General features: G+C 38.4%; 1 protein-coding gene and 1 long non-coding RNA gene across 2 annotated transcripts; one reads left to right on the forward strand and one right to left on the reverse strand.

Moving 5' to 3' along the window:
• The first annotated feature begins 15,203 nt into the window (after window positions 1-15,203).
• LOC131025674 (probable LRR receptor-like serine/threonine-protein kinase At3g47570) lies at window positions 15,204-18,290 on the forward strand. The gene is made up of 3 exons (XM_057955469.1): window positions 15,204-16,979; window positions 17,027-17,804; window positions 17,898-18,290. Exons 1-3 carry the CDS (start codon window positions 15,204-15,206, stop codon window positions 18,221-18,223), a joined length of 2,880 nt encoding a protein of 959 aa, XP_057811452.1. The 3' UTR covers window positions 18,224-18,290.
• A 634-nt stretch (window positions 18,291-18,924) lies between these two features.
• On the reverse strand, window positions 18,925-20,410 carry LOC130986827 (uncharacterized). The gene is made up of 2 exons (XR_009089423.1): window positions 20,159-20,410; window positions 18,925-19,137 (listed from the first exon to the last, which is right to left on the reverse strand). It is a non-coding gene; the product is annotated as an uncharacterized LOC130986827 (long non-coding RNA).
• Between the last annotated feature and the right edge of the window lie 4,442 nt (window positions 20,411-24,852).

The raw sequence follows: 24,852 nt of genomic DNA on the forward strand, positions 1-24,852 counted from the left end.
CCTAGTTATTATTTTATTGGGCTTTGTTATTTATTTTCAGTGGGCTTGAGTTGGGCTGGATTATTTATTAATTTTGGGCCGATTTTAAATTATGAATTGGGCTTCTGATTTTATTTATATGGGCCGATTTTAATTATTGATTGGGCCTCTGAATTTATTTATTTTACTCAGATGGGCTTCTATTACATTATTTCTTTGGGCCGAATTTATTTAAATTGAAGCCCATCTATTTTATTGGGCTGTTATATTATCTTCGTTGGGCCTCGTTTGATTTATTTAATTGAGCCCAGCTAATCAAATTATTTATTTATTGGGCCAAGATTTATTTAATTACTTGAGCCGATGAATTATTTCAATTGGGCCTCTCATGTTAATTATTCAAGCTCACTTCTATTTAATTAATTATTAGGCTGCCTTATGTTGAGCCTTTTAATTATTTGAAATTATATTATTATTTCCATTCATATTTGATAAGCCCGATAAATTCCTACGAGGTTATGTAATGAATAAGCCGAGTTAGTTCCTTTCTATCTACCACATAGAGCGGGATTATTTAATCAGTGGAGTATAACATCCTGAAGAGAATAGATTAATTTTAGTTAATTATCCGGCTTCATGAGACGAGACTTAGCTTTTGTTTAAATCCGATAGCCTGGATTAACAATAGAAATTCCCTGATTATTATCTCAGAATAATAGTTCATGCATACGAGATTCATGCATAGTTAAATTACGCATTCTCATTTAATTGAGAATTTTCCCTCGATTTAAAGTCTTACGTTATTTTCTCGGATTAAAGGTCGAGCGCAAGAATAAGAGCTCGTCAAGGAGTCACTAATCTGTAGCAAAGCTTTGCTATCAGGTGGGTTACTTTCATATATATCAAATGAGTTTAATGTTATGTTTGAACAGTTATTTCATTGCAAAATCTTTGAACTGGAAATTATTTCAACTGTTGTCTTGCCATAAATGTTTCAATGTTTGGTATGATATCTATCTGATGTGGCTTTGCCAGTTATTATGAAATCGAATTCGGGTCCTGAGCAGTTGATAGCTATCCTGCCAGGGCTAGTGTACACCAGTGACCGTGAGTCATCTAGCGGGTTGGCCGGTCAAGTGTCCGTGAGAGGTGGCCACCTCTCCGGCACACAGTTCCAGATATGATAGATTACAAGAGAACTTAGTCTGCAGACGAACTTTAAGAATCACAAATGAATTTAGTAAGCTTGGGCCTTTTTAGCGAAAAACTCCCTTGCTGTACTGTTTATGATGGCATGACAATTTACAACTTTACGAAGCATGTTATATTTCATAGTAGGCATATGTACCCACTGAGTACCTTTGTACTCAGCCCTGCATGTATTTCTAAATGTGCAGGTTGAGCAGTAGACGATGGTGATGAAGTGACGAGTGAAATCCTCTTTTGTCGCAATATTATATGCTATGAAAAACTCTAGGGTTACATGTCTTCATACATGTAATCAGAACCTTATTCCGCTGCGTACTCAGAAGTTTTATGTTATTTTGGCTAAGTCAGAGTTATCTGAACTTACTAGTTATTTGAGTCTATACGACTAAAACTCCGTTATATTATAAATATCCATGTTGTTAACAATGATGAAATGCGATCCTTTCTTGTTTGATTATTCCCCTTTCTACCCCGCTTCTAATCTCCCTCCATTAGTCACGGTTTTCCCGGCTTAATTATCCTTAATTAGGTCCGGTCGTGACAGAGTGGTATCAGAGCAGTTTATTTGCTCTGAACCCTAGAGTTAACCAATTTTTCTAGTATGATCACTGCTATGAAAGAGTCAGTCGACCAAAGCTCATCACTTCATCACATCGTCATGCTCAGCAAGAAAGAAGGTGGTAATGATTTTAAAACATTGAGAAGTTCACGTTCTATATGAATGTACTGATGCTTACATTCAAGTTTTATGCGTTATTGATTGATTAGATATCTCAATGAACTTAGATGCGTTAAGAATGCATGATCACTGTTACGAGAAGAACAATAGAAGCTAGAAACTCAGTTATATTTCACTATAGCCATGGTGAAGAGCTAAGAAAGAGGAAGAGAATCCAATGAAAGCAGTGCAAGCAGAGTGCCACGCAAGAATCACTGAAGCAGGCATAGTTCTTCATTCAGGTTGTTCACGCGAGACGGAGCACCTAATCGACTATTGCCTTCGATGATAGTTTAAGTACAATATTGCTTATAAGTGATGAGTGCGACTGATGTAATCAGTTAGCTAATCCTTAATAAGCTGAGACTCGCTTCTAGCCTCGATTATCACTAGCTATGGCTTGAGGATAATCTTTATGATTCATGTATGAACTTCAGAGTTAGACTTACGAGGGGTCAAAATGCTTTGTATATGATGTTATAATATTACGATTAAAGCTATCAGCTTATAGTTTCAGATATTCAGAACCATTCTACTTACAGTACCTATCGCAATAGATAAGGACATGACTGAGAATCCCTATTGATTACGATCACCTACTACGAATTGGAAAGACGAGATGTGATATGGGTACTAGCAGTTACCAACCATTATGATTGATCATAAAAGTTTACGCAAGTGTGTAAGACGAGAGAAGTTCTCGAAAATGGTTTAGAGTTTAATAATAGCTAGAAGCGCCGACAATGGATCAATGCTGAAACAAATGAATTAAGATTCTAATGAGACCCTAAGGATATACTCAAGATAAGTATATATACCTTAACCTATCGAGGACATCGCCTCAGTTAGAACGTCTTGGATTATGCATTTAGTCTGGTAGCCGCAATGAGAGCATTGACTAAGGTCATTCTATGACTTAGCATTACACATGGAGACACATGCCCTATAAAGGTGCTCAGATGAACAAAAGCTATTTCCTTATTGAATGCGTGATGATTCAAAAGGTCTTTTGCAATAAAACGGAAGAGTGCTTCAAATTATATGGTTGCATTTCAAGCGCTATGTGAAGGAACACTAAGTACTAGAAGTACTACATTAAGATCATATAGAGGAACATTGTTGAGTAAGGTCGAGCCTACTTTATTTCGCCTATAGAAGATGTTTAAGGATTGCATTAAACTAGGAGGCAGACTCCAAGTTTGAGAAGCTCTAGAATATTCTCAAGGACATGTTCAAGATATTAAGAAGAAAGTGGTGATTTTAGACCAAATATACCTTTTGCAGCCAAGGAACAAGAGTTGCCAAGTTCGGAAAAGTATTTCCGAATGACTGAGAAGTAGTTGTGTCGGACCTGGCCAGTCCACATGGCCAAAATCTCAGTAGTCGTCATATATGGGTCTTTAAACCTATATATTTTAAACCTTCATCTGAAAAGCCAAACGGGTTCAGACTATTAGGTCATTTCGTTTCGACCTTTCAGTCAATTCATTTCTACCCTATGGTTATTCATTTTCAATTGTTTGGCAAATTATTGAAACACTTTGCCTAATTGCCATTTGTGATTTGAATCATTGCGATCTACTAGCTGTTGGTAGATTTTCTGTCACCAAGGATAAACAGATACTCAACAGATTAAATCAGTCAAACACGTATGCTTCAACCCAAGGGTCAAGCACGTAATGCATACAGACAATCTCTTGTGCATTTAGTAGGACGTTATTTGTGTATTTCAAAAACGATCATTTCGATGCTTTTGTATGCCCATATGTTGGCTTAGTTATTTTGATTAGTATTAGTACAGAGACGCGAAACCTTGGGGCGTTCCGTGACTGAGTACTTTTTGTGATGGCTTCGCTAGGTAGCCAGTTCATCATGTGTGGTACTTAGATAGGTCTTTGAATCTAGACTTTTATGATGATGTAAAGTCCTCATTGAGGCAATTTTCCCTATGTTATATATGGTGACCTTATTGGTTTTTCGCGGCAAGTCGTTCCGCTATGTTTTATTTATATGTTCGCTCAAGTTTTAGTAGGAGCAGAACTCGATGAGTTAAGGAGTAACTATAGAAATGATAGTATGTCCTTATTGTGCTTTAATGCGCTGAGAACTTGTGTTTTGACCTAATAGAATGCCGCCAAAACGAGGACGACCAAGAGGAGGGGGCAGGATTCCTCGAAATGAAAGAAGAGGCCCAGAAACAGGGCCACAACCAGAACCCGAAATAGTTCAACCACCTGTTCAGCCAGAACGACGGATTGAAGAATTATTCTTACGACAGAACCCACCTACCTTCAACGGGACAGGAGACCCGGCAGAAGCTGAAACTTGGGTTCGCGTTATTGAACGCATTTTCAACTTCCTGCGTTGCACCAACCAAGAACGTCTGACTTGTATGTCCTTTCAGTTGACTGGGTCAGCTGATTTCTGGTGGGAAGCAAGGATGAAAACGATGACAGCAGAGCAGTTAGAAAACCTGACTTGGGAACAATTCAAAGCCGGTATATATGACAAGTATATACCCAAGAGCTACCGCAAGAAAAAGGAGGCTGAATTTTACAATCTGAAACAAGGGAAGATGTCGGTAACTCAATACGACAGGATGTTCTGCGATATGTCTAGATATGCGCCGGAACAAGTTGACACAGATGAGAAGATGGCTGAAAAGTTTTGTGCCGGTCTGAGGCACGAAATTAGGATGGCTTTGGCAAGTCACGGAGGATTGTCTTACACTGAGTTGCTCAGCCGAGCGTTAGACATTGAGGCAGCCATGCCTGGAGAAAGACCTGCAACTGTACCTGCGCCAGCACCTCCACATGATCAAAGTTATAATCCGAATTTCAAAGGAAAAAGGAGATGGGACAACAGTAACCCGAACCAAGGCGAGAATAGGCCATGGCAGGGACGGGTCTTCCAGTCACAGGGCTATGGAGGCTAGAGTGCACCGAAACAGATGGGAAATAACCAACAGAGGGCCCCACATTGCCCCAAATGTAACAAAAGTCATGTGGGAATCTGTAAGGCCGGAAGTGATAGTTGCTATATTTGCAACCAGAAGGGGCACTATGCAAACCGGTGCCCGAATAAGCAACATGGAACGAGTTCAAGGCCAAACCCACCTATCCAGGCTCCGCATCTGCGAGCAATCCAAGCTCTGCCCCAACCATACCCAAGGCAGCAACCACAGTATCAGCAGCCACAGCAGCACCAACAACTACTGTACCAACCACAACCTCAACAACCGTATCAGCAACAGGCCCGCCAACAACAGCAGCGACAACAGAAACAACATGAAAAGCCTCGTCATGCTAGAGCCTATGCTATGAGGCAGAAGCAGCCCGAGAACAACCAGGGAAACCTGGCAGGTATGGGCATGCTACTCAATACTCTTGTTGTACTTCTATTTGATACGGGCGCATCGCATACTTTCATTTCAAGTACATGTGTCGACACCTTAAAACTTAAAATGGAAAGAGCTGATCAGGAGTTGAGTATATCATTACCTATAGGAGGGATGACGACAGTAGATCATGTGTGCTTGAACCTAGAACTGAACATAGGGTCACTCAAGATTGTAGTGAACAGCTCGTATGTTATACCGATGGGAGATGTGGACATAATCCTAGGAATGGACTGGCTAGCCGAGAACTATGCCACCATCCTTTGTAACGAAAGACGGATATCGTTTCGACCCCCAAGAAGGGAGCCGTCACATTTCCACGGAATTAGTATGGGAAGAAGAAAGATGATCATCTCCGCCCTCCAAGCAACGAAAATGATGAATAAGGGATACCCAGCTTACCTCGTACACTTGCACGGAGAACTGGGAACTGAAAGGAGCATAGAAGATGTAGCAATTGTACGGGACTTTTCAGATGTATTTCCAGAGATTCTGCCAGGGCCACCGCCGGACAGACCAATTGAGTTTACCATTGATTTGGAGCCCGGGGCAGCTCCCATTTCGAAGGCACCGTACCGGATGGCTCCTAAAGAGTTGGAAGAACTCAAGATACAACTGCAAGAACTTTTGGAACTTGAATTCATTAGACCAAGTGTATCACCTTGGGGTGCACCCGTACTTTTCGTGAAGAAAAATAATGGCACATTGCGAATGTGCATAGACTATAGGGAACTGAACAAAGTGACACTGAAGAACAAATATCCTTTACCAAGGATAGATGACCTTTTCGACCAGCTCAAGGGAGCAAGCGTGTTCTCGAAGATTGATTTGCGGTCTGGTTATCACCAACTGAAGATTCGACCAGAAGACGTACCTAAGACAGCATTTCGAACTAGGTATGGTCACTACGAATTTGTAGTTGTGCCATTCGGGCTAACCAATGCGCCAGCTGTGTTCATGGACCTCATGAATCGAGTATTCCATCCGTACTTAGACAAATTTGTCTTGGTATTCATAGATGACATTCTGATCTACTCGAAGAACGAGAAAGACCATGAGGAACATCTGAGAATTATCCTAGAAACGTTGAGGACGGAGCGCCTTTATGCCAAATTCAGCAAGTGCGAGTTGTGGCTCAGCGAAGTCACGTTTTTAGGACATATTGTGTCATCAGAAGGGATTAAAGTGGACCCTGAGAAAGTGCAAGCGGTGCGCGAATGGAGATCGCCTACTAACCCTAATGAGATAAGAAGTTTCTTAGGATTGGCAGGTTACTATCGGAGGTTTATGGAAGGATTTTTCCAAAATTGCAAGGCCAATGACGCAACTACTCAGGAAGGGAATAAAATTTTCTTGGACAGAGGAGTGCGAGAAGAGCTTCCAAGAACTCAAGGAAAAGTTGACTACGGCACTAGTGTTAGCCGTGTGATCTACACAGACGCGTCCAAAAATGGACTTGGTTGTGTGCTGATGCAAGAAGGAAGAGTGATAGCATATGCGTCACGACAGCTTAGGCCACATGAACTGAATTACCCGACTCATGATCTGGAGTTAGCTGCAGTGGTGCATGCGCTGAAGATTTGGAGACACCACCTATATGGAGTTAGGTGTGAGATATTCACAGACCACAAAAGTCTGAAATACTTTTTCGAGCAAAAGGACCTTAATATGAGACAAAGGAGATGGCTCGAACTAGTGAAGGATTATGATTGCGGTATTAACTACCACCCGGGTAAGGCCAATGTAGTAGCTGATGCATTGAGCCGTAAAACTCAATCTAGGTTGGGATGTCTCGTCACCCAAGAGAATGAGCTCATCAAAGAGTTTGGAAAAATGAGCATAGAAGTGGTTAAACCACCAGGGACGATAGCAAGCGTTGTTGCAACAATACCTAGCTTGAGAAACATGATTGTAGAAGCACAAAGAAAAGACGAGAAAATTGAGAAACTACGGGAAGCAGTAAGGAAAGGAGGAGTCAAGAATTATCAAGAAGCAGCAGATAATGCTATCCTTTTTGAGGGAAGAATATGCATCCCCCACGATGATGAGCTTAAGGATAAAATCATGAGTGAGGCTCACGATACCCCTTATACTGCCCACCCAGGGAGCACTAAGATGTATCAGGACCTAAAGAAACACTTTTGGTGGGAAGGCATGAAGAGAGACATAGCGTCATTTGTGGAGAAATGCCTGACATGCCAACAGGTGAAGGCCTTACACCAAAGGCCATATGGAAAACTACAACCGTTGGAAATTCCAGAATGGAAGTGGGAGCACATTGCAATGGATTTTGTGACCAGTTTGCCCAAAACAAAGAGAGGAAACACTGCCATTTGGGTAATAGTGGATCGACTCACAAAATGTGCTCATTTTATACCAATACCGATCACACACGGGTCAGACAAACTAGCTCAGTTGTATGTTCGAGAGATTGTACGCTTACACGGTGTACCCGTGTCAATCACTTCAGACCGAGACTCAAAATTTACTTCTAGATTTTGGATGAGCTTACAAAAGGAGTTAGGCACGAGGCTAAATTTCAGCACCGCCTTCCACCCGCAGACAGATGGGCAGTCTGAAAGGACAATTCAGACCCTCGAAGATATGTTGAGAACAGTGGTGTTAGACAGGGGTGGAAGTTGGGAAACAGTGCTGCCGTTGATTGAATTTGCCTATAATAACAGTTACCAGGCGACTATCGATATGGCACCATATGAGGCATTATATGGAAGAAAATGTAGATCACCGCTTTATTGGGATGAAGTGGGTGAGAGAAAAGTTTTAGGACCAGACATAGTCAATGAGATGGTTGAGATAGTCCGCCAGATCAGAGGGCGAATAAAGGAGGCACAAGATAGACAGAAATCTTACGCTGATGCACGTCGAACTGAATTACAGTTTGAAATAGGAGATAAGGTCTTCCTAAATGTATCTCCTACCAAGGGGATAACTAGGTTTGGTGTCAAGGGAAAACTTAGGCCCCGATTCGTAGGACCTTATGAGATTTTGGAGAGAATAGGCCCAGTAGCCTATAGGTTGGCGTTACCGCCAAGCTTTGGAAACGTTCACAATGTTTTCCACGTATCACAACTCAGAAAATACGTTTTCGATCCAAAGCACATAATCCACCAAGAAGAGATGATCCTTTGCCCAGACTTGAGCTATGAAGAGAGACCAGAGGCCATTCTAGATCGAAAAGTACAACAACTCAGGAATAAGACAATCACATCAGTGAAAGTCTTATGGAGAAACCACGGACAAGAGGAAGCCACGTGGGAGCTTGAAGACAAAATGAAGGAGAAATACCCCGAACTGTTTTAGAAGAAATATGCAAATTTCGGGACGAAATTTTTGTTAAGAGGGGTAGTATGTAGTGACCCGCTCTTTTATATATTTTAAATCCAGTAATGAGTGTTTATTTTTGTTCATCAGTGAATGAAAACGGTTAATATCCTGATATGAATTCAGCTTATGATCCTGAATTCATATTATTAAAGCAGTCAATGATATTATTTCAGAGTTATAACTGACTTAGCAAAGTCACGTTATTATTTTTAAGCGAGATGGAATTAGATTTTATTTTTATTCAAGTCGTGGATTATTTCTGACTCGTGAGTTAATTAAATCTGCGGATTTAATTTAAATATTAGAAAAACAAACGAATTAAATCTACGGATTTAATTTAGATTCATTTTATAACTTATCGATTTTAGCGAGATATCACATGTCGAAATCGAGATTTATGTAAATATACAGTATCAAGCAGAATCGAAGCCAGTATTTTATTACAGTTACAGAATCACCGAGACATAGAAAATACATCATTAATCCTATACTACATTTTTTTTCTTCTTTCTTTTTCTTTACATCACCTTTGCTCCCCACTTCATTTTGCCACCATTACAACGCCAATAATACCTTCATCCTCCACTTAGCTCTCCACTCCACCAAACTTCCCACTTACTCCCTCCATGTCCTTTAACATTTCAGTCAGTAAACTCCTTGACACCAGAAACTAGAAAATTTGAAGGAAAGAGATAGAATTGTAAAACTGCTGCCAACTTCAAAGGAGGTAAGTCTTGGCTAAATTTTTCCCATTCCTCCTTTATTCACCTGCATTTATTAAAACAACAGCACCTTCAAATTCATTTCAGTTATTTCACACTTCATTCGATTCAACAACAAGCAATCAATTCGATCACATTCGAGGTATTTACTGAGCTCAATATGCTATGTCCTATAATGCATATTCTCCATCCAAGTATGATCAGTATACACATGAAAATAGGCTCCACAGTTTAATAAGAAAGGATACACCCTAGCTCGTGATCGGACAATTTTAGCTATGACATCCTCACACTGTTAAATGTTAGCACTGACTTTTCTCACTCAACTGAATCAATATGCATACTCCTCGACACCAATCGCGTAAACAAAAACAAACGAGACTAGAGAACTTAGCTTTAGATTGAGTGGTAGTGGACTGTCGCAGCTCTGCGACTCACGGCGACGGCGGCTCCGGGAAAAGAGGCTGTCGGACTCTTGCTGTTAACAGCAGCGGCTGGCGGCGGCACTCCCAAGCGGCGACGTCCGGCGATAGAACTCCAGGCCGCGACCCGGCGAAACAGCAGCTGTAGTTGGTGGCGTGGCTCGAACCTTCGACTCCGGAGATAGCAGCAACAGCGGACCCCTGCTCGGCGGAAATTGAGTACAGCGGCGGGTGCTCGCGGATCTCCAGAGATGTTGCGACGGCGGCGAGTTTGCTTCGCCGGAGAAGAAGTTATAGCAGCAGCGGCGTCGGGGCTCAGAGAATCAACGGAGGCGGTGGAAATCTAGAAGGTAGCCGACGACGCAGCAATAGGCAACCGTTAGCAGGCCTCTGCTTTGCCACAGATGAAAGGACGACTGAATCGGGACCGGAACGACTCGGAGGAGGCGGCCGAGACCAGAACGCGGCGACGATTTCCAGAAGTCTAGGGCACGATTGTGGGCTCTGTCGGAGGAGAGAAGGAGACGACGCTGCCAGCCATTCGCCGGTTGCTCAGTGACGGTCGCCGGATTCCAGAGCGGCGGCGGCGGGCTCCTCAACGAAGGACAAATCGAGAGAGGTCGAATTTCTTGAAAGAGGAATCCTTGACTGATTTTGAAAATGGAGAAGAGGGGTTTTAGGGAAAGGAGGTGTCGGACCTTGGCGTAGCAGAAGCTGACTCGCCGGATTTCGGAGCGGCGACGGCGACGCCTCGGCTGGAGATGAATCGAGAGTTTGAGAGTGAGAGACGAGAATTGAGTTGAAAGGGAGAGAGAGAGAGATGTGCGTTCATTTGTGTGTGTGTGTGTGAATTGTAAGGTAAAAGAGAGAACCGAGAGTGAGTTTGTGGATGAGCTCCCATTTAATTGAGTTGGGCCGAAAAATTTGGGCCTCCTAGTTATTATTTTATTGGGCTTTGTTATTTATTTTCAGTGGGCTTGAGTTGGGCTGGATTATTTATTAATTTTGGGCCGATTTTAAATTATGAATTGGGCTTCTGATTTTATTTATATGGGCCGATTTTAATTATTGATTGGGCCTATGAATTTATTTATTTTACTCAGATGGGCTTCTATTACATTATTTCTTTGGGCCGAATTTATTTAAATTGAAGCCCATCTATTTTATTGGGCTGTTATATTATCTTCGTTGGGCCTCGTTTGATTTATTTAATTGAGCCCAGCTAATCAAATTATTTATTTATTGGGCCAAGATTTATTTAATTACTTGAGCCGATGAATTATTTCAATTGGGCCTCTCATGTTAATTATTCAAGCTCACTTCTATTTAATTAATTATTAGGCTGCCTTATGTTGAGCCTTTTAATTATTTGAAATTATATTATTATTTCCATTCATATTTGATAAGCCCGATAAATTCCTACGAGGTTATGTAATGAATAAGCCGAGTTAGTTCCTTTCTATCTACCACATAGAGCGGGATTATTTAATCAGTGGAGTATAACATCCTGAAGAGAATAGATTAATTTTAGTTAATTATCCGGCTTCATGAGACGAGACTTAGCTTTTGTTTAAATCCGATAGCCTGGATTAACAATAGAAATTCCCTGATTATTATCTCAGAATAATAGTTCATGCATACGAGATTCATGCATAGTTAAATTACGCATTCTCATTTAATTGAGAATTTTCCCTCGATTTAAAGTCTTACGTTATTTTCTCGGATTAAAGGTCGAGCGCAAGAATAAGAGCTCGTCAAGGAGTCACTAATCTGTAGCAAAGCTTTGCTATCAGGTGGGTTACTTTCATATATATCAAATGAGTTTAATGTTATGTTTGAACAGTTATTTCATTGCAAAATCTTTGAACTGTAAATTATTTCAACTGTTGTCTTGCCATAAATGTTTCAATGTTTGGTATGATATCTATCTGATGTGGCTTTGCCAGTTATTATGAAATCGAATTCGGGTCCTGAGCAGTTGATAGCTATCCTGCCAGGGCTAGTGTACACCAGTGACCGTGAGTCATCTAGCGGGTTGGCCGGTCAAGTGTCCGTGAGAGGTGGCCACCTCTCCGGCACACAGTTCCAGATATGATAGATTACAAGAGAACTTAGTCTGCAGACGAACTTTAAGAATCACAAATGAATTTAGTAAGCTTGGGCCTTTTTAGCGAAAAACTCCCTTGCTGTACTGTTTATGATGGCATGACAATTTACAACTTTACGAAGCATGTTATATTTCATAGTAGGCATATGTGCCCACTGAGTACCTTTGTACTCAGCCCTGCATGTATTTCTAAATGTGCAGGTTGAGCAGTAGACGATGGTGATGAAGTGACGAGTGAAATCCTCTTTTGTCGCAATATTATATGCTATGAAAAACTCTAGGGTTACATGTCTTCATACATGTAATTAGAACCTTATTCCGCTGCGTACTCAGAAGTTTTATTTTATTTTGGCTAAGTCAGAGTTATCTGAACTTACTAGTTATTTGAGTCTATACGACTAAAACTCCGTTATATTATAAATATCCATGTTGTTAACAATGATGAAATGCGATCCTTTCTTGTTTGATTATTCCCCTTTCTACCCCGCTTCTAATCTCCCTCCATTAGTCACGGTTTTCCCGGCTTAATTATCCTTAATTAGGTCCGGTCGTGACACCCGTAATGAACGCTATTACTTTCAAATTTTGATTAGTCTGGCTGTGTCACAAAGGCTTGATATGCGCCTTATGGATATAGTAACTGCTTATCTATATGAGTCATTAGATAATGACATATATATGAAAATTCCTTAAGGATTTAAAAAATGCCTGAAGGATTGCAGTCAAAACCCAAAAGCATGTATTCAATTAAACTGCAAAAATCGTTGTATGAATTGAAACAGTCTAGTCGTATGTGGTACAATAGACTGAGCGAGTATCTTTTGAAAGATGGATACAAGAATAATGATATCTGCCCTTGTGTTTTCATTAAGAAAACCGAAAGTGGATTCGCAATCATAGCAGTTTATGTTGATGATTTAAATTTAATTGGGACTCCTGAAGAGCTCAATAAAGCTGCTAAATATATGAAGAAAGAATTTGAGATAAAAGATTTGAAAAAGACAAAGTTTTGTCTTGGTTTGCAAATGGAACGTATCCGTGGAGGAACGTTTATCCATCAATCCACATATACAGAAAAAGTGTTAAAACGCTTTTACATGGATAATGCACATTCATTAGCATCACCAATGGTCGTTAGATCTCTTGATACTAAAAAATATCCATTTCGACCAATTGAAGAGGGTGAAACAATACTTGGTCCAGAAGTACCATATCTAAGTGCAATTGGAGCGTTGACTTGTCTAACTAATAATACTAGACCAGATATAGCTTTTTCTGTCAATCTTCTAGCAAGATTTAGCGCTGCACACACTTTGAGACATTGGAATGGTGTTAAGCACATTCTACGTTATCTAAAGGGTACCATTGACCTTGAATTATATTATCAAGAAAAATCTGATAATACTCTAGTGGGGTACTCGAATGCAGGATTTTTATTCGATCCACATGAAGCTAAGTCACAAACTAGATACGTTTTCACATGTGGTGAAACTGCTATATCATAGAAGTCTGTGAAGCAAACCTTGACTGCAACATCCTCAAATCATTCTGAAATCATTGCAATCCACGAAACAAGTCGAGAATGTGTATGGTTGAGAAATGTGACGAGTCATATCCAAGAGTCGTGCGGGTTAGCTTCATCAAAGGCCAAACCAACTGTTTTATATGAAGACAATGCTGCTTGCATCGCGCAACTCAAGGAAGGATACATCAAAGGCGATCGAACGAAACATATTTCTCCCAAGCTCTTCTACACACACGACCTTCAAAAGAATGGCGATATCGACGTGCAACAAATTCGCTCAAGTGAAAATCTGGCGGACTTATTCACCAAGGCATTACCAACATCGACATTCAGAAAGTTGGTACATGAGATCGGCATGCGTCGACTCAAAGATCTTCTATGATCTCAAGTTCAGGGGAAACAGTTGTACTCTTTTTCCTTCGACTAGGTTTTGTCCCATTGGATTTTCCTAGCAAGGTTTTAATGAGGCAACATTTTTTGTTTTAGGGATTGGTCAATCAAGGGGAAGTGTTGTAAATATATCTATAAGATATATCTTATGTGTGTTGACCAAGAAATCTCCCTAAAACCCTAGCTTCCTACTTGTATAAATAGAGGCCTTTAGCCTCCATATTGAATACACTTAATTCGTATTCTCTTCTATATTCTCTCGTTTCTCTCTAGTTTATAACAATTTATACATTTAACTATAAATTTGAATAGAAAAAGTTGCGTATACGGTACACCCGGATCGTACCCGATTCGAATCCTGACCCGGATCCGACCCAGCTGAACTATCCTATTCGAATGTCAAGTGTTAGTGTTATTTTAATATAGTGATAGTGTCATTTACATGTAGTGTTAGTGTCACTTCAATATAGTACTAGTGTCATTTTCGGAATAGTGTCATTTGTAAAATAAAATAGTGTTAGTGTCATTCCAAGATCGTGTTAGTGTCATTTCAATAAAAAATGAGTCAGGATTCGAGCCGAGTACAACCCGAGTGTACGGTACACCTGGGTGTACAGGAGACCACCTCAAATTTGAATAAACTAAAAGCAGTTATGAATTTGAATTCAGATATTTAAGGTTTCATGGCGATTAGTTTCATACAAATATATGTTTTTTAATTAAAAAAAATATTTTGTACAAAATACTAAAATTTATTACCAAAAATTAAATTTACAAAAAAGTAAAAGTTATAATTAGGAAATAATCAGCCAAAAAAAACATTTACTTAAAAATCAACATTAAGATTTAATAAAAACCGCCGAGCGAATATACTTGTTCCTAGGGGTGTAATCGAACCGAGCCGAACCGAATAGTGGTGTGCTCAAGTTTGGTTTGTTTAGTATCGAATCGAATCCCGAACTTTACCTACCGAATACTTTGAGGCTCACGAGCAGTTCACGAGCCCACTCGAGCCTATACAAACTTTCTAAATTTATATTTATATTCAAAATATTGATTATTTTATTTCAAAAATAAATTATTTTATTCAAAATAATAAATATAATAATTATTTTCTTATAACTAACAAAATTACTTAGAGATTTAATACAATTATTATTAATTTTATTGGATAAATATAAGTTGAATCTACTAATAATTTATATTTTTCAAGTTGAATCACTTGACGCACATGTTCACGAGCTAACGAGCCGAATATTACTAAGCTCAAATTTGATTTGTTTGTTTATGGAGCTTCTTTAAACGAACTAATAAAGTCAAACTAAACTGCATTACAAAACTATGGAAAAAGAAACTATCTTTATTACCTAAACCAATAATCAAAAGATGATGGCAAAATTCATGACGATTCTTCCTCTATCAATCTTCTTCTTCTTCCTCATTTTCCCTCCACCTGCATCATGTTCCACCAATCAAACAGACCAACTCTCATTACTCGCCATAAAATCAAGCCTTCAAGATCCACAAGGAGCTCTCACCTCATGGAACCAAACACTCCCTCTCTGCAGCTGGAAAGGCATCCAATGCCGCGGCGGCAGAGTCGTCGCTCTAAACTTGACATCTCAAGGCCTTGTCGGCAACCTCTCCCCTCACGTAGGTAACCTCTCTTCTCTCACTACCATCCTCCTCAGAAACAACTCTTTTCAAGGCCCAATTCCTGCAGAAATCACTCTCTTAAGTACCCTTCAGATTCTTGATTTCAGCTACAACTTTTTCATGGGCGCAATACCCACAAACTTGTCCCAATGCACCAACCTTGTGCGGCTTGCTCTCACCAGGAATCTCCTTCACGGAACCATCCCTATTGAACTAGGTTTCTTGCCCAAACTCGAAGCTATAGCCTTTTCAAGAAACCAAAATATTTCTGGGCCTATCCCTTCATCCTTTGGTAACCTAACTACGCTCACAAGCCTCTCATTAGGATCATGCAGCTTGGCCGGAGAGATCCCCGAATCACTCGGCCGCCTCCGTCGCCTCGCCTATCTTCAACTGAGTGTGAATGGTTTCACTGGTAGTATTCCTCATGCTCTGTTTAATTTATCTGATGTGTATTACTTTGATGTTTCTGTTAACCATCTTGAAGGAGTCATTCCTTCTACTATTGGTTTCACACTTCCTAATCTTGTTGTCCTACTTCTTGAGCGCAACCAATTTAGTGGGCCAATTCCTAGTTCCATTTCAAATGCTTCATTGATTGAGTGGATCATTTTGTCCTCCAATCAGTTTACTGGACCTATACCAAATCTTGAGAGGCTCACTCTGATCCATGATTTCTTCTTACATTCAAATCTAATTGAAGATGATATCAGCTTCATTTCATCATTGACAAATTCCACCAAGTTAGAGCAATTTGATGTTAGTGAGAACATGTTGAGTGGTTCTTTGCGTGAATCCTTAGCCAACTTGTCCATTCCTATCAATATGTTGTATATACACAAGAATCAAATACATGGAAACATTCCTGTTGGCATTGGAAACCTTATCAATCTTGATGTGGTTGATCTTTCTGACAATCTTCTTGATGGCCTAATTCCCATGTCAATATCAAAGCTCTCAAATTTGCATAACCTTTTTATGGGAAGAAACAGATTCGCAGGCGAACTGCCATCACTATTTGGAAACTTGACTCTTTTGAGTAGATTGCAGCTTGATGGCAATGAGCTTTCTGGAAATGTGCCTTCAAGTCTTGGCAACTGCTCCAACTTGTTAGAGTTAGACCTCTCTGATAACAACTTCACTGGTTTGATCCCTCAAGAAATCATGAGGCTTTCATCTATTTCCATTGTCCTGAATCTCTCTCACAATGCTTTTGTGGGATCTATTCCATATGAAGTTGGTTCTTTGAGAAATCTCGCGGCTTTGGACTTGTCTAGCAATAGACTGTCTGGACCGATTCCCAGATCTTTAAGCAGCTGTGTGAGCTTGCAGCAGCTCTACCTCGATGACAATTTACTCGAAGGAGAGGTTCCTGCAGGAATGAGTGCTTTGATGGGCTTGCAAGAGTTGGATCTATCTCGTAATAATCTGTCTGGTCCGATTCCAACGTTTTTGGGGAATTTGAAGCTCGGGAAGCTCAATTTGTCCTTCAATAAGCTACACGGAGAAGTTCCAACAGGAGGGGTATTCAAGAATAGGACTTCAGTTTCTCTTGATGGAAACCAAGGACTTTGTGGTGGAACTGTGGAGTTAGCCTTTCAACTTTGTTGAAGATCTTGATCCCAATATTTGTTATAGGAGGCTTATGCATTGTGATTTTAGTATTCCTCAAGTGCAAGAAAACAGAAAATCCCACTCGTATTTCATCTGATGATACCATTGGTGCCCAATTACTGAAGCTTTCTTATGCAGATCTCCTAAAAGCAACAAGTGGATTCTCTGAGAGTAACTTGGTTGGTTTCGGGAGATTCGGGTCCATTTACAAAGCGATCCTTGATGACGATAAAGACACAACTGTAGCAGTCAAAGTACTCAATCTTGATGTTAGAGGGGCCTCAAAAACTTTCATGGCAGAATGCAGAGCATTGGGAAGCATAAGGCATAGGAATTTGGTGAAACTACTAAGTGTTTGTGATAGTCTGGATTTTCAAGGCAAGAATTTCAAAGCATTGGTTTATGAGTTCAAAGTTAATGGGAGTTTGGAGCAATGGTTGTACAATGATGAAGAAAGTGGTGAGGATTTTAAGTGTCTTAGCATAATCCAGAGGCTTAATATTGCATTTGATATTGCTCAGGGGATTAAATACCTTCACTTTGGTAGTGGTTCAACTATTATTCATGGTGATTTGAAACCAAGCAACATTCTGTTGGATGATGATATGGTTGCTCGTGTTGGTGATTTTGGATTAGCTAAGATTGTCTCAAACATACTTCCATCACATGAAAGCAATAGTTCAATTGGGATTAAGGGCACCTTAGGCTATGTCCCTCCAGGTACATATCTATTTATTTATTTATTTTATCATTTTCTTGTCACAAGTTAGTTCATTTTATGTTGGAATTTTAATTTAATTTTTTTGTGTGTAGAATATGGGACGTGTGAGTCGATTTCTATGCAAGGGGATGTGTATAGCTACGGAATCATTCTTCTGGAGATGTTCACAAATAAAAGACCCACGGATGATTTATTTGGCGATGATCAAAATCTGCACAGATTTGTGAGCTCTGCTTTACCAGATCGTGTAATGGAAATTGTTGATCCACAATTTGAGATAGGAGCATTGAAGATGAAGTGTATAGCTCGTGTTTTAAGCATTGGAGTGTCATGTTCCAAGGAGAATCCAAGAGATAGGATGCCAATTACTCATGTTGTTAATGAATTGTCTCACATTCTAGACTTGTTTCGTAACTGAACAACTTTTTGGTTTTGTAATGTTCAAAGTTTGTATTTCAATAAAAAAAGGGTTATTTGTGTGTAAATACATGAATATTTTTTATTTATTATTTTGAATTTTATGTTTTGAATAAAAATGCACGAACTTTGTGGTCGTTTGATTTTTCCCACAGTGAGCAATTCCGATCAAATTGTAACTGAATAAAAGTTATGGTATCCTCCAGGTGGAGTCCATAACTTTTTGTGATAGGTGGTAATTTTCTTTTTTAAATGAGCCATTATTAATATAATAGACGGAAAAAAAAGTGAGTCATTATTAATGGGACGGAGAAGTATTAAGTACCAACATTCAATAAAACTCAAAGCGCGTGTCTATCAGAATATAGAAATCAATAATGTTTCTTTCATCCCACAAAAAGATGTAATTTGGTAATTACTCTCAATTGAATTTGGGTTGGCATCTTGGTATGAAGATCGTCAGACACGTCGTCCCTATCTCTATCAACAAAATTATAATCCCACTGTTAATTTTATAAAATTCTAGAACTAAATAAACATATAAAATCAATAAAAATATTTGAACTGAAGTAGCAAAGTGATACAGTGCATGAATTAATTAATTGAGATACGATCTCCGTGCAAGCCCACTCGGGAAAGATAAACAAGTTTAGACAATAAAGCAACTGAATTAGAAACTCAATTTTCAAACCTTTGACAATGAAGCAAGTGGAGTTGTTTTATTGTTCTTAAATACTGAAACTTATACAGAAAAATCCCAACTTTAAAAAAGAAAATTAATTTAGTTTATTTATGTGGCTTGAGTTTGATGTTGTTAACGGCAGCAGCGGCAATATCTGCTCACACTAACACCACAGCAGCCGTTGGCGCAATCATATACAGGACCATCAGGACTTCTTACCTCAACTTCCCCAGCTGATTATAACAAGAAAAATAAATAAATAATATAAAGTGGATGCCATAGTTAGAGTCTTTTGTAGAAGATTAATAAATCTATAAACAAAAGAAAGTAAACATGATAATTGAGCACGCATGCCCTTCCTCGGTAAAATGTATCAACGGTAACTTTCCATCGATATGTTTTTTACAGACGAAATTTATGATGTTCATTTTCTATCGATTTTTTGACTTGGGGGGGTTTGGGAGGAGTAGTGGCAGTGGCGGATCCAGAATTTGTGATTTGGGGGTACTAAATTTATACGATGTCTGAAAATATTTGTATGAGGATTTGGTGGCAAGAGCTCCCGAGCTAATTATTTTAAACATTCCGTACAATTCATTTTTATATTCAAGTAGAATTTTAATGAACTTATAATTAGAATCAATCACGTAATATAATAAATAGTTGTTCGCACTTCTATTCATCCAACGACGTACAAGTACATTGAAAGCATATAAAGACCTACTGTTACGCATTTAAAAAAATATATATTTCATATTCTAAAAAAATAAACTAATTCATTATTAATAGTTCATAATTTTACTTTGATTCGATCATTGACTCAAATTCAATACTAAAAATTATCTAAGAAATGAAAATAAGTAAAAAAATAATACAAATTTAACAAACTAATATAACAAAGCACTATAAAATATTAAATAATTAACATGAATATTATAATTATTAAAATGATATATTATATTTTTTATTGTATAATATATATATATATATACATATATAATAAGAAATATAAGAAATTTGGGGGTACAACTGTACCCCCTTGCACCAATGTGGCTCCGCCACTGAGTAGTGGGGTTTGAACCCGAAATCTCACTGTTCACACACAGGAAATCGCACCGCTAGGTGTCCCCTTGGGGATTAACGTTCATTTTCTATCGATAATCTCTTGTAATTGTCAAAGAAAAATAAATTGAATGCCTTCCGTTCATACATACGTAATTGTAGTATTAATTTTGAAAGAAAGAAGGTGCTTACATGGCAGTAGTGTATTGGACGTCTGAGCGAGTAGTCTCGTAGCATCTGCAACTTCCGAAGTAATGAGAAGCACCATTACTAACAAAACACCCATAAATAATACATTTATTTTGGAAACCATTTTTTGCTCTACAAATTAATCTGTATGTTTAGTTTTGTATGAGAAGGCTGTGTGTTCTAATTTCCACACACCACACTCTATCTTTATACTTATAGATAACTTCTTCAAGCAATGAACGTATTCGTCTCATAACTCAGGTCTTTTATATGATTTACGAGTTTGACTTCTTCAACCCATGAAGGTATTAGTTTGTAAATGTATATAATGCGTCTGATTTATTTTGACATAAGATAAGAATTTATTTATTTCTTTTTATTTTAATTCTGATTATAATACAAACTTCTCCCGCCATATAGAAACTATGATCCATGCTTTTTATAGATTTCATTAATGCTTCTTCTTCATGCATATAGTGATACTTTCTTTTATTTCAAAACATTTCTATATATATACAAGCAATAATTTTGATATTAAGGTCTAATTTCCTTTGTTTGACCAGAGAATTCATATATATTATAGTAGATTATATTATACTATTACTTGTGTAGATACCCCACGGGTGGAAAATACTGCGAAGAGCTACCAACCCAATTGAAAGTTGTACAATATTGTAAACGAAATTTGCAAAAAAAAAAAATGAAGAAGAAGAAGAAGAAAAGATTTGAGGTCGCTCATTCCCATTGGCCCCAGTTGTACTTGTTTTCAACGGAAGTCGTATACTTTTTATTTTTTTGAACAAGGAAGATTTGTATACTAAGAATTAGACAGAGTCAATTTTTTTTTTCTTCTATAAAGAAATAGACAAAGAAATTCCTACGGTTGGATTAAGAAAATTAAGGGTCAGAGATGAGACATTAATAAAGTTATATATATAACACTAACATACATATATATGTATAATGAGTCGGATCATGTAAATCTTCTTCTCTTAGATAGTATATCATCATTATATAATACGGTTTGAGATTCATTGTCTCCCCTTAATTTTAGGTCCTATATGGCTTCATGAAGGAATTTTCTTTCAAATCTCTGCAATTATAGAGCCTTTAGCATAAATTTAAACAAGAAAATCTCTTCGGTATGAAAATCTGAAACTAAACATAGAATCTTTATATATATATATATATATATATATATATATATATATATATATATATATAGGGAATGGTTAAAATAAGAGCATTTCTTAAGATATAAAATAAGAATCATTTTTAGCCCTTAGATCATCAAGATCTACGGTTGATTCGTAATCCTGTTGGATGGATTTATGGTCCTGAGTTCGAATCCCAAAGCTAGCAAAAATTTATTTTTCACAATTCATACCTTTATACAATGAATTCATATGTGTTCTACATAAAATTCATACATTAAAAATTGCTCTTATTTCTTATTTTAAGATGTGCTCTCATGGTAGCCCACCCCTATATATATATATATACACACACACACACACATAGGGGCGCGCTCCAGTGAGACCCACTATTTTTCGTGTAATATGATGACAATGAATAAGACATACTCCCTCCGTCCGCCAAAAGTATTCCACATTTACTATATTTGGCGTCCGCAAAAAGTATTCCATTTTCCTTTTTAAGCCATGGTCCCACCATCCACCTTTATATTTTATCCTTACAAACACTCTTTATTTATAAAAAACCCACCCCAAATTCAATCTCAACCACACATCTCATAAAGTGGTGGGACCATTTCTCCACTACATCAACATCATCACACATCTTATTAAACTCCGTGCCCGGCCAAAGTGGAATACTTTTGGCGGACGGAGGTAGTATAATACTAATGAACAAGACGTATATCTAACGAACAAGATATATATATACTGATGAAAAATAAAATTTTAAAAATTGGTAATGAATAAGACATATATCCTGATGAACAATGCAGTGTATACTGATGAATAACAAAATTTAAAATATTCGGCTCCATCCAGGATTCAAACCCTGCGAAAAAAAATCTCCCTCCAGATACAATATCAGTCATATAATTGATAAAATAAACGCACTAGATCGCGCCTCAAGTTACACAAAAATTAGAGGGTCTCATTAGCCCCCTATATATATATATATAGGGAGCCGCTCCAATGAGACCCCCTAATTTTAGTGAGATCTAGGGCACGATCTGGTGCGTTTATTTTATCAATCCTATGGCTGATATTGTATCTGAATGGTGATTTTTTTTCGCAGGGTTCGAATCCTGGAGGGAGCAGAATATTTTAAATTTTGTTATTCATCAGTATATATTGCATTGTTCATCAGTATATACGGCCCTGTTCATCAGCTTATATGTCTTATTCATTACGAATTTTTTAAATTTTATTTTTCATCAGTATATACATCTTGTTCGTTAGATATGCGTTTTGTTCATTAGTATTATATGTCTTATTCATTGTACTCATGTTACATGAAAAATAGGGGGTCTCACTGGAGCGCGCCCCTATATATATATATATATATATATATATATATATATATATATATATATATATATATATATGGTCAAGTTAAACAGAGAATTATTATATATTTCATTTTGAACAAATCTATACATTTTACGAACAAATCAATATAACTAGCGAACAGACGTATTTGATAAAAAAAAAGAAAAACTCGCCACCAGCAGGATTCGTACTTGTGGCAAATTGTTGTTCATGCGGTACATTGATTTGTTCATCAAATTTATAGATCTGTTCGTTTTTGTTTCACGAATTCTCTATTCTCTAAATATTTAGCATTCTCTGTTTAACATTTCTCTCTCTCTCTCTCTCTCTCTCTATATATATATATATATATATAGGAATGGGATCATGTAGATCCCCTATGCTTATAATAGATCCGTAGATCCAAATCTAGACCACACATTTATGACATGTGACGCATCAAGATGGTGACACGTGGCAAGGAGTTTCCAAGCAATTCAAGGCAAAATATGGAGAGGGGTAAAATTGGAATGTAATTTTCGGATTTAATAATTAAAAAAAATATATGTTTTTTAGATTTTCTCAAAATAGATGTTTTAGATGCATATAGTTTCCCACAAAAATGCATAAAGTTTTCACATGAAATGCATGACTTTAAACAGAAAAATGCATTTGATTTTTACAGTTTTGGTATTTTCACCACCCCACCCCGCACCACCCCCAACCCACCCCACACCACCCCCCAACCCTCCCCATTACCACCCCCCAAAATAGTCATGTTTCACATGCATATATGACAAACATGGATTTCATACCTCAATATCACACGAATTGTTGTCATTTTTCCCCATGAATTGATTGCATATATGTGTTTGTATCCCAATTTTGAGTATTTATGAAGTTTTGATTGCTTGGTATAGTTTTTGAGTATTTTCAGGGCAAATCAAGAGTTGATTGGAGAATTGTGAGAGCATAGGATTGAAGTACGTCTCGAGAGGAATCCATGAGCGTGAACGGCGCCCGAATCGGAGCTCGGACGAGGGAGAACGGGGCCGACAAAGTCAGCCGCGCACAGAGGCCGCGGCCGCGATCACGCGTCGTGGGGAAGGTATCGCCCGCGGTCACCACCCGCGGCCGCGGGGTGGGACCGCGGGCTAAGTGCTCAAGTCCAGGGATGTACCGCGGTCACCACCCGCGGCCGCGGGCTGGGACCGCGGGTCCCCCCACGGTCACCACCCGCGGCCGCGGGGCGGGACCGCGGGTTCACTGAGTTTCGCCCACGTTTGAGCACCACGGGCGCGGGCCATGACCGCGGGAAAAGAGCGGAGTCGCGTTTTTCAGCCCTTAAACCCCATTTTTTCCCCTTTTTCTCTCATTATTCTTCTTCTCCATCACTCATCTTCCCCAACACTCCACACACAAAAACCCTAGCCTCCTTTAACACACCCATCTACCATTGAAGACCATTGAAGAGAAGAGAAGGAAGAAGAAGCTCATAAATAGGATTTGTCATTTCTTACTCTCTCTTTCATTATGTACACCTTTAACTTTGATTTATTGTGTTTGAACATGTTAGGCTAAATTTCTCTTTGATTTGGGGATTAGGCTAGATGATTATTGTAATGGATTGATTATTTATGCTCAATATAAATCTTGTTTGTTCATTTGCACATTATCTTTTCAAACCCTTGATTTATTTCTTGTATGGATTGTTGGCCACATTCTATGCATTTCTAATTTGCACTTTGAATCGGGAGAGGATAATTGCAATAGATAAGGTGTTTGAAACATATCAATTCGATAACCGGGAGGTTGAGAGTTGGGTGAGAGTATGTCGATCTTTGTGTGCTTTTGGGAGTTATAGGTTAGAAGTTGACCGGGGACGGCAACTATGACCCGTAATCTACCGCTCTAGTCGTCCGGGAGGGGGCTAGAACTAGTTGGGAGATCACTCTAGATAATTAGGATTGTCAAGATTAATATTGAGCTATAATTGAAGTCTTTTGCTTAATCATCGATGCCTAGTCCCTAAATCGCCTTAATCATCTTATTAATCCACTTGCTTATTTGGTTTTATTTGTCTTTGCACTTGTTAAGTAATTAGTAGATAATCAAACCAATCACTCCATCGTTTAGTCTAAATAGCTATAGCATAATGACTTAGGATAATCACTAGATTGAACTACTAATCCTTGT

This window comes from Salvia miltiorrhiza, chromosome 5 (genome assembly GCF_028751815.1).
Source record: "Salvia miltiorrhiza cultivar Shanhuang (shh) chromosome 5, IMPLAD_Smil_shh, whole genome shotgun sequence".
In the NCBI taxonomy this organism is placed as follows: Eukaryota; Viridiplantae; Streptophyta; class Magnoliopsida; order Lamiales; family Lamiaceae; genus Salvia; species Salvia miltiorrhiza.